Below are 13580 nucleotides of genomic sequence, written 5' to 3' on the forward strand. Positions count from 1 at the left end.
TAATACGCGTGGTAGAATCTATAGTAGTAACAGTTAACTTCATAGTGGGTCACGATGTTGAAAAAAAAAAAAACAATACTTTAGCTATGAAGTAACAGCGTAGAGACCGTCTAAGTTTGTTAGGAAAGAAGTCGTGCATTAACTTACTTTCAGCCATGTCAAAACGTTCCCACAGCGGTAGCCGATGCAGTGTATTGCGCTTTATATTCAGCCGAAGGGAAATAAAAGTAATTCAATCTTTATCCATACACCCAGTTAGCCAAGAAACTAATGCACAAGGCAAAAACTTATTGATGCCTTACTTAACTTCCGACATACACACGGGTAATCTGTACACTTTGTGCACTTTGCCCCGAGATAGCAACCGTCTGTTTTGCAATTCATTATCTCGTATGATGAATGAAATGTCGCTAAAATACCCACTCTCTTCATTGTCTGGCTAAAAATGCGATAAATCTTTAATTGAATAACTACATAATAGATGCGATTCAGAAGTTACGAAGGACTGGATGAAGATCACACTTCTTCCGTCAATAAATCAATAAACGGAATCCATAATCCCAATTGGTTCCCCATGTGTCATCAAATGCGTACCAAAATTTGGATGTCCTTATGACATACAAAGTTCTAAGCAAGAAAAAATACATAGTTATAGAATGTTGTTTCCTTTTGTTTTGTGATGATTACGTCCCAAAGCTGAGCTATACTGATCAGAACGCAGCCGCCACCAACTGGGAATATTTGAAGTTTGCTTCACATATATGTCATTCACGCAGTTGTCTTTAGACAGAAAAGAGGCTACTGAAAAAAAAAAGGGGGGGTGGGGATAGCGTCCCGGGATGTAGGTTTTATCATACTTTTTCAGATCGATGTGATATCTGATGTTTATTTTACACAGGGAGACATCTACGCCAAAATCAAAATAGTTCTCCTTTCTTGAATACATTCTTTTTCAAGGTAGTGCACTAACACTTATGGACACTGTTGCTCAAGAGTGGGGACGGACGTATAAGCCTCTAAAAGTCTTACATAGCGCCACGTTGACATGCGATCTGGCTGCTACTTTTGGATACGTATCAAGCAGCAGAGTTCCAAACCCAGTACATGTATTTGCTATCAAAAGTGAATTTTAGCGAGTTTCACAAGACAAACAGCCCAATGAAAATATACAGCGCCCTCTTAAGGTAAGTCATCTATTAACATGGCGAGCAGATGTAAACACTCTTGTCCCCAGTATCTGACGGTTTTTGTTGGGTTGGTCGATTGGGCCGTGGAATACCAAGCTAAAATGACACCAATGGAGCCATATTTGATCCAGTTATTATTATGTATACATTGTTATTAATTATCAAGCATTTGAAAGGCAAAACGTGTGGTTTTAATCTTCCCTTAGACTGTAACGTCTGTGTGATCTCAATTATTTCTTTATACCCCCGCCAGACGAAGTTTGAAGGGGGTATATAGGAATCAGCGGACGGTCGGTCGGGCGGTCGGTCGGGCGGTGGTCGGTCGGGCGGTCAGTCGGGCGGTCGGCCCGTTGCAAATCTTGCGTCGCGAACTACTTCCTCAGTTTTCAACCGATTCCCATAAAACTTGGCACAAATGTGTGCCTTGGCTTGTAGATGTGCAAGACGTATTTTTTGACAGTACCCAAAAGTACGTTGCCATGGTAACGGCATATTATGGGCAAAAATGGGTACAAATCTTGCGTCGCGAACTCCTCCCACAGTTTTTGATCAATTTTTTATGAAATTAGGTACAGATGTTCATCTGAATATGTTAATGTGCAAGACACATATTTCCGCAGTGGCAAAAAGTGCGTTGCCATGGTAACGGCATGTTATTGGTAAAATATAGGGCAAAATGCTTCATGGCAAAACTGCTTCATCAGTGTTCTTCCAATTCTCATGGAATTCATATTGAATGTTTGTCTTAGGATATAGGTCAGCATGACACATTTCTTGACAGTGACAAAAAGTATGTTGCCATGGTAACAGCTCACGTATTATGAGCCAAAATGATGGAAAAATTTTGTGTTGCAAACTACTTCCTCAGTTTTTGCCCAATTTCCATGAAACTTGGTACAGATGTGTGCCTTTGGTTGTAGATGTGCAAGACGCATTTTTTGACAGTACCCGAAAGTACGTTGCCATGGTAACGGCATATTAATGGCAGAAGATCAAGGAAAGATCTTGCGGATTTAACTACTTCCTCAGTTTTTTGACCAAAACTTATGAAATGTGGCACACACCTTGATCTTGGTGGGAAGATGTGGAAGACATATTTTTCGGACGTGTCGGAAGCTGCGTTGCCATGGTAACGGCATGTAAATGGCAGAAGATCAAGGAAAGATCTGGCGGATTGAAGTACTTCCTCTGTATTCGACTGAAGCTCATGAAATGTGGCACTTACATTGGTCTTGGTGGGAAGATGTGCAAGACATATTTTTCGGACGTGTCGGAAGCTGCGTTGCCATGGTAACGGCATTTAAATGGCAGAAGATCAAGGAAAGATCATTCCTTGGGTAAGACTGTCGTCACGGGGCGGGGGTATTAATCACCTTAAGTGATATTTCTAGTTTTCATTAAATATTTCATAACATGCTTTCCGGTAATTTTGTTTAGATAGTAGTCACGTAATTTCCATGTTTAATTGTCATGTATCATGTCAAATGGCAATTTAGCCTGTTGTGGGATTCAATGCGTCTGTGAATTAGTGATTCAATAAATTTTCTGTGAGTCTTAAGGCAATACCTTTCAGCGACAGGACGGCGATTAAAATTTTTAGTATTCAATATCTTCCATTACTATTTTCTAATCAAAAGCATTTTCGTTTACCATATACTTTAGTAAACTTTCGATTTCTTTTTATGAATTTGAACTGGAGAGATTTTTCTCATTTTCTTTCTAGACGTGGGTGAGATATTTGTGTCCAGTGCGTCATGAACGTAGTAACACAAAAAATCAAACACGAATTATTCACGGCATTTTGAACAAATGTTAAAGGGGTGTTCTAAGGCATCTTTCCTTTAATTCAACGCAAGGAATATAACAATAGTAATAATTCCGTATATGACATAGTTTTTATAAGATAACAACAACGGTATTGATCATAAACAACTGAAGAAATGAACAACCCATGACTAAATTTGGCTATATTCTTTAAACCCTTTCCGGAAGCAGGCAAATATTGATTATCAGTCAAGAGACTGCTTTGATTTAAAGGGATAGTACAGTATTGTTGGAGATGAGAATTGGGCTTTTACCTTTTGCGATACACCAAGAAAACAGTTATATAGTACAAAGCATACCATTTTAAGAGTAATTCACAGTTTATTCGATGAAAATCGGGTTTGGAATGACTGAAACATCCAAAAACAAAGTAAAACAAAGCAATCGTAATAAAGAGTGGGTCCCACACTTTATTGGAATCATCTTTTTTTTTGGATATCTTGAATAGCCATTTCAAAACCAATTTTCATCAAATGAATGTTGAATTCCTCATATAATTACATGCTCTTTCATATTTCATTAGAGGTTTCTCATTATCTTCCCTTTTTGTCAACCCTTGCAATTTTCAAAATGAGATCATTTTGCACTCTCAGAGAAACAGAAACCAGTGAGAATTCGGCCTACCGTAGAACCAGTAGCGTTCGCAAAGTGCGGAATGTGGGGCGGACAGTGTTATTGTCGTCAGGTCGTCTCATTCACAACGGACAATGATAGCCACATTCCACACATTGTGAACGTTACTGCTTCTATGACAAGCCGAATTCTCGCTGATTTCGGCGTCTCTGAGAGTGCAAAATGATCACATTTTGAAAATTGCAAGGGTTGACAAAAAGGGTCCTAAAACCATGATGCATGAACCAAAATTAAAGAATTTGGTGTTATTCTTTTGGAAAAAGAATGGCCTTTCCAATAGTATGCAAAATAATGACATACTGTATTTGCAACAATATTGCTGAAATTAAAAATCTAAGGTGTTCCGTTCTTTTTGGGCCACCCTGTATATGAAGAGTTTGTTTGCAAAAACCGATAAGTCCATATTTGCCAAATGGAGATATTTACGATTGAAGGTCAAGAAAAATAAGGAGAATAATAAGAACATTTTTGCTTCTTTTGACCACAACTTCAAAAATGTTTCTTTATATGTAGTGACCAATATATCATTTTAAAGGTCTTATTTTGTACTTTATGACAGGAACCGTACTTCAAAATCTTCAAAAACGGACTTATCGGTTTTTTGCAAACAAACTCTTCATATATATGTGTGTATGTGTGTGTGTGTGTGTGAGTATGTGTGCGTGTGTGTGAGTATGTGTTCGTGTGTGTGTGTGTAAAGATGTGTACATTTATAACTTCAATATTTCTCGTTCATAGACTAACAGCGCTTCTTAATTCTTTGTTAATCCTCCTCTTCCGCCACCTGACGAAACCAAAGCACAGGAGCAGCATCAACGATGCCCCCAACATTCCCGCCTCCACCCAGAAGACTACAGCGAAGGAGCCAGTGACGTCAACGATTTTGCCTGGATATTGACCAATAAGAGAAAGAGAAGAAATTGTCATTGGATGATAACTAATGTCCTGATACCGTGTCGTCGATAAATATTCTCTGGAAAAGACGTTTATGAGATGTCAATCTATTCGACGGATTGAAATGTCTTCTTTTTCATATCATTCAAATCTTCAGTCTTAAAAAACAAAATTCACCCCTTTAGTTTATTTGTTGACGAAATTTCGAAACGATGTAAATGAAAATTCACAATTTTAAGACATAGAGCACTAAATGAATACTACAAATGTGTATAACAAAAATTAGATTCAGAGGAGGGAACAAAAACAAATGAACTTTAAGGAACAAAAATGTATAAGATAATATCCATACACACAATGTGTATCATGAATAATAAAATACGGGGGAGGGGGGGGGGGGGTCCACCACAGATCGTATTCCATGATGAAAAGTATAGGGGGAAAATAGTGCATAGTTTTCATTTGTTCAATGAAATACGATATCCGCCGTGTGAACAACAAGGAGAGGTGGAGACTCAAACAGTGGTTATCTTTGTCGTTGAATGTTACCGCGTGTGTGCAATTCATCTCTCACTTTTAACTGTAACCGTGCATCTCAAAACCAAAAAAAAAAAAAAAAAAAAAAAGGCGCACCCCTTGATTTTACGTGAAGAATCCAAAAGGGAGAAACCGGTCAAGTCATTTGGAGTTTTTTCATATTTCCTGAAAGAGCTATTTTCGTCTACTTTATGTAAATTCTGGGTCATAAAAGGAACTGGAAAGTGTGCCTTCACCATTTTTTTTCTACAACCCCCCCCCCCCCCCTTTTTTTTCTAGTAGTGTGATCAGGTATGGATGTCATAGAGGTGTCTTTCAGTTCTTCAAAATCCTTTGCACACCCTTTATTTTTAACTCTGATAACTTTGAAAGGACGGTGGTAAGTGCTACCGCAAATCCTTCATTATTGTTTCGGTTTTACATCTTGTTTTGTTGTTGTTTGTTGTTGTCCCATTCATCGTACAGCTAACACGGTTTTGTAAAGATTAGAAATAGTTGAATAGACCATGTACTTTAGAGACATTTTTTTAAAGTTCAAGTTTTGTAGAGTGTGTGTTTTGTTTTAAGTATTTAGGTATTGGTTACGAGAGTTCATTTGAAGGGAATCATGCACCATTTTGAAGCTTAGAGTCTTTAATAGTTGTCCATTTTGTTGTGTTTTTATGATGCAGGGTCATTCGTTGTGAAAATACCAACTGGAACAAAGTACTCACCAAGTAGAAGACCCCCCGTTAATCCCCCGAGGCCGCAGCTGCACAGACTGTATGTCATCATAGCGGGAAAGTTCTTTTCCGAGATTACCCTGCACAGAACAGCGTAAAAGGCGGGAAAAGTTCCGGCTATTCCAAACCCCACGACGAATGATAACATCAGTAACTGGTAATAGTAATAACCCAGTGGGTACAGGACTAAACCAGCGATGGCTATAACTTCGCACGCGGCCATAAGAGTGAGACCGCTGTTTGGCAAATAGAGCAGAGTTGCAGTGCACAAAGATCGCATCACGATGCCACCCAGACCCGTGACTACGGGTAAGAAAGAGGCCAAGTTCGGATCCACGCCTGCTGAAAGTGCGAGTGAGACCTGGAACATGTACCATCCCACGTAGGTGACATCGGCAAGGAACTTGCTGGGCAAAAGCAGGGCACTTACAAGCCGCTCCTCGCACAAGGCCGGTACATCAAGTGCCTGCGATATAAACCCGACCATCCCGAGAAAGGTTTTGCGAGGCGACACTGCGGCATCTACAGATTCTGTGTCCTGTAAGCATGGTGCTGTCTCGATGGCGTCGACCTCGCTTGTGCTGCTGCACTGCGTGGTTTCATGTTTTCTCAAGTCTGTCATCTGCTTGGTCCCATGCATACGTTGAGGCATTGGCGTCTTGAAGATGAGTCCTATAGGCACAAAGTGCAGAAGCAAGCCGCCGAAGAGAAGAATTGACGTGCGGAGACCCCACATCTGGTAGATTTTGGCCGTTAACATTGGCATGCACATTCCTCCCACGAATGACCCCATCAACGTAAAGGTCTTCATGGAAGCGAATTTTTTGCCGCAGTACTCACGTAACGCAATAGAACCCCGCTGAATTACTGCTGAAGCAAACAGCCCTGTGTGTGTCAAACGAGAATGATTATACTGTGAGCATTGAATAGGACTCTATTTCCCTCAGAACATCTGGCTTTCAAGTTTAAAGTGGGAGAAGTTAGGTGTACGGGCAATTTCACATTTTCAAAGCGGACAGGCATAACAGACGATTTAAGAATTGCAATCTTTCCATTAAGAAGATAAATATCTTTTTGTTTGTTAGCAAATAAAATTGACTTTACTTTAAAAGTTTTGCTGAACATCCTAATGGACACACTGCATTTTTCAATAGTTATGTTTCACCTACTGGTGCTCGTCACAATAAGACAAATAACACTTAAAAAGTTTGGTATCTGTTCTCTCCTGCTTTTTCAGTCATCTAGACTCCACTTTCTCTGACATCAAAGTAGACCTTTTTTAAAATTCGGAACATCTTGATATTGATAAATTATTTACCATGCACAAGCAACTGCTAAGGAAAAATATAAGATTACTTAACCTGTCAAGAAGAAGCAGAGTCCAAGCATGAAAGTCGTCTGGACAAAGGAAGCGCAGATTACGGACAGTCCGGTCGCCAGTCCGCCCAGGGTGGCAAGTATCCGAGGATTGAACTTTTTTGACAGAAACAACCAAAGCGGTGCTGTAGTGGTAGAAAATGGCAACCCGAAGGATAGATGCTTAGAAACGAACGTTTCACATATTTCACAATTACCAAAACTAGAAATATTACATGTTCCATAACTAATTTGTTTGTGTTTGTTTGTGTGTGTGTGTGTGTGTGTGTGTGCGTATTTTTGTGAACTTTTATGCCTACGTTTATCAATATTATTTCTTTGACGTGCGAGTGTGACAACGATGGCGGGTTGATGGAGATATAAATAAACTGTATCTCCCTGCCACTTCGCTGATGACAAAGTAATCGAATGTTCTGTTTCTACGATCTCAATCTAGGTGCCTTGTTTGTCTTTATCATTGTAATTGAATTACTATCGAGATTAATATTTTCTTTTCTGCTTATTATTGTTGTTATTGCATTTATTTTCATTGTCATTATGTCTACTGGCATAATAATTGTTTTTGATGCTTTTTTTTGTTTTTTGTTGTTTTTGACTAGATCAAATCACTCTTCACATTAATGAAAGTTTGGTTCTAGCTTCACATCTCAGTCAGGTTAGATTTCTTAAAATTTGCATGATTAGGACAACATGAGTACATTACAACCGATGTGCTAATTTGATGTATATCAATGTGTTTGCGTGGTAATCGTGCATGCTTGAGTGTGTATTGCATGTGCGTTCCAATAGGGAGCTTTAGATTTTCGCGACGAGGACGTTAGGAAGAGGAGAAGAGCTGCTCTGCGCTTGCGCAAAGTCGCGTATCGAAATTTTGAATTTTCACCTCGCTTCTGGGTGATTTGGCATTTGCGAAAACCACGACGCAGGCAGCCGTGATGCAACGATATAATAATGTGGGCCTCATTTTGCTTTGTATAGGTTGCGTATTCACACGATTTAAAAGCAACTTTACAACACTAAGCAGGGAGGTAGAGAGGAGAACGTCCGACGCTATCGTCGTGTTAACGTCCGCGTCACAAATCTTCAGCTCCCAAATGTTGTCGAAAACACTCACTGCCAATGTAGCTCGTGCAGAACTCTACGGAGACGATTGTCCCCATTGTGGCGTAGTCCGTGTCAAAGTAGTCGACGAGAGAGGGCAGCAGGACTCCCATGGATTTCAGAAAGCCCTGCTGCAGGGTCTCCACTGCAAAATTTGCCGCCACCACCAAAATCCACCACTTACCTGCCAACTCTCTTTTAGCCGTTGGTGGCGCCATCTAGTCAGGAGAGTGGGAGATACAAAGAACTGCTCAAGTAATGGAAGGCAATTTCGCTGCTGTAATCAATACCTTGCCATTGTTTACCATAAAACGATGAATGTTGTTAGCTTGCTATTATTATGACTTAGCGAAACACGAAAGTGTAAACCAATCAAGAGAAAAATCTAGCTCGTATAGAACGTTACGTTACATCTCCAAAAACGTGGATGCCTACACTAATAGTATGCTGATGTAATGTATCACAAATGTGTTTTTTAACAGTTAAAGAATCTTATAAAAATGATAAAGTAATATATTGCTGGAGTTATGATAATGATATTAAAAGAACAACTCGTTCAACTCGGCAACCCACTTCAAAGACTAGGTGTCCGTGGCATCAACTGCATAGTATACGGGAACCTGATTATACCAAGTTCCCAAAAAGTAGGCAAGAGTGTCAGCATTCGCGTCTTAAATCTATTAATGTTTGTTGGGTGCGATGCTGCCCCGAAAAATATAAAAAAACAAACAAACAAACAACAACAACTTTGATCGATTTGTTGTTGTTTTTTAAATCAACATCAGTTCACTTTCTTTATCAAAACTACATGTATTTTCGTCTATTTAACCATTTTCCAAGATAGGGGTTGGCTCGTTTGCTATAAAACTCGTATGAAGACGTACATTGCTCCAATTATAGCTATCATGGTGGAGCTCACAAGACTTTTCCTTGCCCTGACCCCATTCACATGCATCAGCCGCCCTTGTCCGCTTATTGTGTAAAAGAAACGATTTAGCGAGCCCATTAGTACACCCTCTATTCATATCTCACGTGCGATCGATACTTTTTGCACTCATCGATTGCACGTGCAATTGACTGTCTTTAAAGGGGATACACAAAATGATATTTACCCATGTACCGTTAGGATACTTTGTACGCGAGGATTACCAGCCTCTCTTCTGTCCTTTTTTTTTTTTCTTCCGTTCTTTGTCGACAATGCCCTCCTTTGGGAGCATTGAACTTAGACATGGCTCTCGGAGAATTGCGGGAAGAACTGGGGAACAACCATGGGATAGTGATGTACAATAGGCACCTTCAACACATACACTTTTTATTACGCTATGATTTGTACCATGAAAATAATATGAAGAGTTTCTTCGCAAAAACCGATAAGTCTATATTTGCCAAATGGAGATATTTGCGATTAAAGGTCAAGGAAGATAAAGAGAACAATAAGAAAAAAATTTGCTTCTTTTTACCATAACTTCAAAAATGTACCTTTATATGTAGTGATTAATACATCATTTAAAAGGTATAGTTTTGTACTTTATGAAAGATACCGTACTTCAAAACCTTCATAAAATGTTTTTATTGGTTTTTGCGAAAAAAAAAAATCTTCATGTGCTGACAAAAACGAAAATAAATAGGGCCTTGCAAACACATACACTTAGTCATCAGGAAGAAAGCGGACACAAAGTAAAAAATTCACACAGGACTACAATCAACAATTAATAAAAAAAGAAAAACAATAAAAAACACATGACATTACAATCGTACAGAATCTTGAAGTATAACATAAAACGTGTCTGGTCACTAGATATTCACAGCTTTGGTCCACAAAGGGTGAAAACATGTCTCTCCTCATCTGGTTTGATTATAACCTTGTCCTCTTTTAAACATGTGTTGGTATATTTTTCTTTGTTAATTACCTACAATAGTTAGGGTGTTTGTTTTGGGTTTTTTTTTTTTGGTTTGGTTTTGTTTTTGTTTTACTTATTTGTTTGTTTGTTTGTTTGATTTTTTTGGGGGGGGGTTATTGAGGGGTGGAGTATTCGAAAATTACAAAAAAAAATATAGAAAGTATTATTGGTTTGTTTAGTTGCTTGTGTAGTTATGTGTTTCAATTATGCTCGTTTGTCGAGATATCATGAATTATGTTCATATCTTGGTATAGTACCTATCGAGCCTTAATTGCTTATTTGTGCTATGCTGCCCAGAACAACAAGAACGACAAGAACAAGAACAACAACAACAGCAAGAACAACAACAGCCACAGCAACAACCACCACAACAAAGTAATGAAGAGTGCGTTTTTAGTCTCAATCTCCTCTCTAAGCACATAAGGGGTTCATGACAAGCATTGCGTATCATTTTGCAGCTGGTCAGTACGAGCTGTACATGTCCAAGCGCTCCTATACAGTGCGTATAAATAAAGGTAATCCAACCTTGGAGGGCTACTATTTTATAACTGTCAGGTATCAGAGAGAGCAATGTCAGTAAATGTAAGAAAAGGGGAACTCTTCCTCTTTCCATTGATACCAATACATTAGTTGACAAACGCACATGCATGACTGAGCACATGAACCTTTATAAAGGGTGTGTTCAGTTCTGGTCGAGGTGAGGATTTAGCTTTTAACGTTTTGCGAGATATTCAGAAACCACTCTATCAGATGTCAAAGAGCGTGCAATTCTAAGGGGTATCAACAGTTTATTTGATGGAAATCGGTTTTTGAAATGGCTGAGATATCCCAAAACAAAGTGAAACAAAGAGATCCTAATAAAAGGCGTGGCCTGTAGTCTTTTATTATTATCACTTCTTAGGATATCTCAGCCATTTGAAAACCAATTTTTATCAAATAAACGTGGAATCCTTAAAATTACATGCTCTTTCATATTTCATGAGATGTTTCTCATTATCTCACTTAGTAATGTAAAAAAACATGAATCCCCACCTCACCAACTACTGTACAGCCCCTTTAAAGACAACAATGAGAAATTGCATTTTTTTAAGGCGCTTATCCCGTCTTCCACCTCACCAACTACTGTACAGCTCCTTTAAAGACAACAATGAGAAATGGCATTTTTTTATGGCGCTTATCCCGTCTTCCTATCAAACTCTTCATCTTTTGACAATATCTTACAGTGTAGCTGTAGGTCAATATCAAAGTCTCCATTGTGGAATAAGTTTTGCTGACAAAGAGAGATTGTGCAAATATGCCGGCTACTTCTAACATCTTTGGAATCAGTAAATGGGGTCTATAAACAAATTCAAACATGATTTTTTTTTATATAATTATGCTTATTGCGACACTTCGAGCACAACGATCCTATACGATTGTGTCATTCTTTGCTTAGCACATCCTTGATAACAGATTTACAACATGTTATCATAATAAATTATAAAGAACGAATCTCCTTCGATGTCAGGTAGATAAACCCCTTGGGACAATGCTTTTCCTGATACACAAAGTGGTGCAAAGCCCTTGAAACCAGCTATTCGATTGCAGGCTCGACATCAGAGTTTCAATATCGGCCTGGAGGAGGGGGGGGGGGGGTTTACTGGACCTACATGTACTCTCAATAAAATGACCTAACAGTGAAAGCAAATACTTTATATATTTATAGAATATATCAATATGCAACTGCCTCGACTCAGCTGCATAACTTGCGTGTTTCTGAGATATTAATGTGACTAACACAAGACACGGTGAGGGAACATGCAACTTATGCTCGGTCTCGGGGAGGGTGCATTCCAGTGTCTTTTGTTAATCATATTAGTACTTTGGAATGATTGACAGATGAGGTCATGACCAAAATCTTGGTTGATATTTTTTATTTTTTATTTTTTATTTTATTTTTTTTTTTTTTGGGGGGGGGGGTTATCCAAGTAATTTGAAGAAACATAGAAGAAAAAAACATTTAGATATTCATTTCACCGCAAAAGTGATGTTGAGGGTATCATGATTTAACACAAATCAACATGCGTCTTTATGTCATAAAACCTTAAAGGCATAATTTACCATTTGCAAATGACACAAAACCCAGCATTAGTGCTTTACAATAGATCTATAATATGAGTTATGGATAGAAACAACCACTGTAAAAATTTGAATCTGTATGATTGATGTTAAGTATTGTTAAATACACAAAATGTGAACAATAGTTATGATATTTTTTTTCCAGACTAAACCACATTTACAGTTTTGGTTAACTGAGAAAAATACTGATATCCCCTTATATTTTACGCTTCATTGCATGAATTCTGCATGGTTTAATGTTTTGAGATACAAGTGACCTACACATTATGCATCAAATGTGATATCTTGATTTAAAAAAATCAAAAAAAAAAATCAGTGCTCCCAGAGGTAAACAGGACCTTTAAATACCAAGAAATGTCACCTAAAGCTTAGTGAATACAGTGTATTGCACAGTTATTAAAGGACAAGTTAACCTTCATATACATTTGAATGGAGAGAATGCAGCAATGTTAATAAAACGCATCAGTGAAAGTTTGAGGAAAATTGAACAATCCGTGCAAAAGTTATCAATTTTTGAAGTTCAGTGCCGCCATCGCTGCCTGAGAAGACTACTACAGCCTGTGATATCACGTGTGTAGAACGAGATAAAGAAAAGATAATGTATAAAGAAAAATTCACTTTTCTCAGATAATAAGGGAGCACCTGACTTGCCTCTTTCTTGTGCAGAGGGAATAATATTACCTTCAACATACATCAGTACATACATCAGTGACAAGTCGAATGAAAATGTATTTTACAAAAGGAAATTTGGAGAAATTCTCAAGTGTACTTCTACGCATATGACATCGTACACTCTGCCATAGCAGTCTTCTCATCCAGTGGTGACAGCGCAGAAACTTTGAAAATTCACAACTTTCGACTGGATTGTCTGATTTTCGTCAAATTTTCAATGTGTTCTATATGCTGTATTTTCTCATCCACGTTTATGAAAGTGAACTTGTCTTTAAGTGGGAATGAACCTTATACCACCTGTCCCTCAGCACAAGTTACTACCCTCACTAAGTTTCATGATAATAAACCACGCAGTTTACATAATAACAACGATGATTTCTTTTTATTAAGAGGGAAACGTCTGACGTTTGTTTTCGTTTGTTTGTCTTGAATAAAAGCAAAAATAGAAATATTCAATATCACCATTTTTGCCTCTTGTAGACATTCAGAATTTTTCGAAATGTTCGAAGCGCAATATCATTTTTTTTTCGGTTATTTTTTTTTTCCTCTAATCGGGTTATACTTCCAATATTTAAATTCAGAATCGCTTAGTCCCTTGTCTGCGTTAGCGAACC

At 38.2% G+C, this 13580-nt stretch overlaps 1 protein-coding gene across 1 annotated transcript in view; it reads right to left on the reverse strand.

Moving 5' to 3' along the window:
• Positions 1-8247: 8247 nt before the first annotated feature.
• LOC139743836 (gamma-aminobutyric acid type B receptor subunit 2-like) overlaps positions 8248-13580 on the reverse strand; it is a 168067-nt gene continuing 162734 nt past the window's right edge. Inside the window, exon 20 of the mRNA XM_071654292.1 lies at positions 8248-8493. Coding sequence (XP_071510393.1) covers positions 8248-8493 — 246 coding nt within the window. The remainder of the gene's footprint in view (positions 8494-13580) is intronic.

This window comes from Diadema antillarum, unplaced genomic scaffold, assembly GCF_040938485.1.
Source record: "Diadema antillarum isolate AM-2024a unplaced genomic scaffold, OU_Dant_1.0 seq00001111_RagTag, whole genome shotgun sequence".
NCBI lineage: Eukaryota > Metazoa > Echinodermata > Echinoidea > Diadematoida > Diadematidae > Diadema > Diadema antillarum.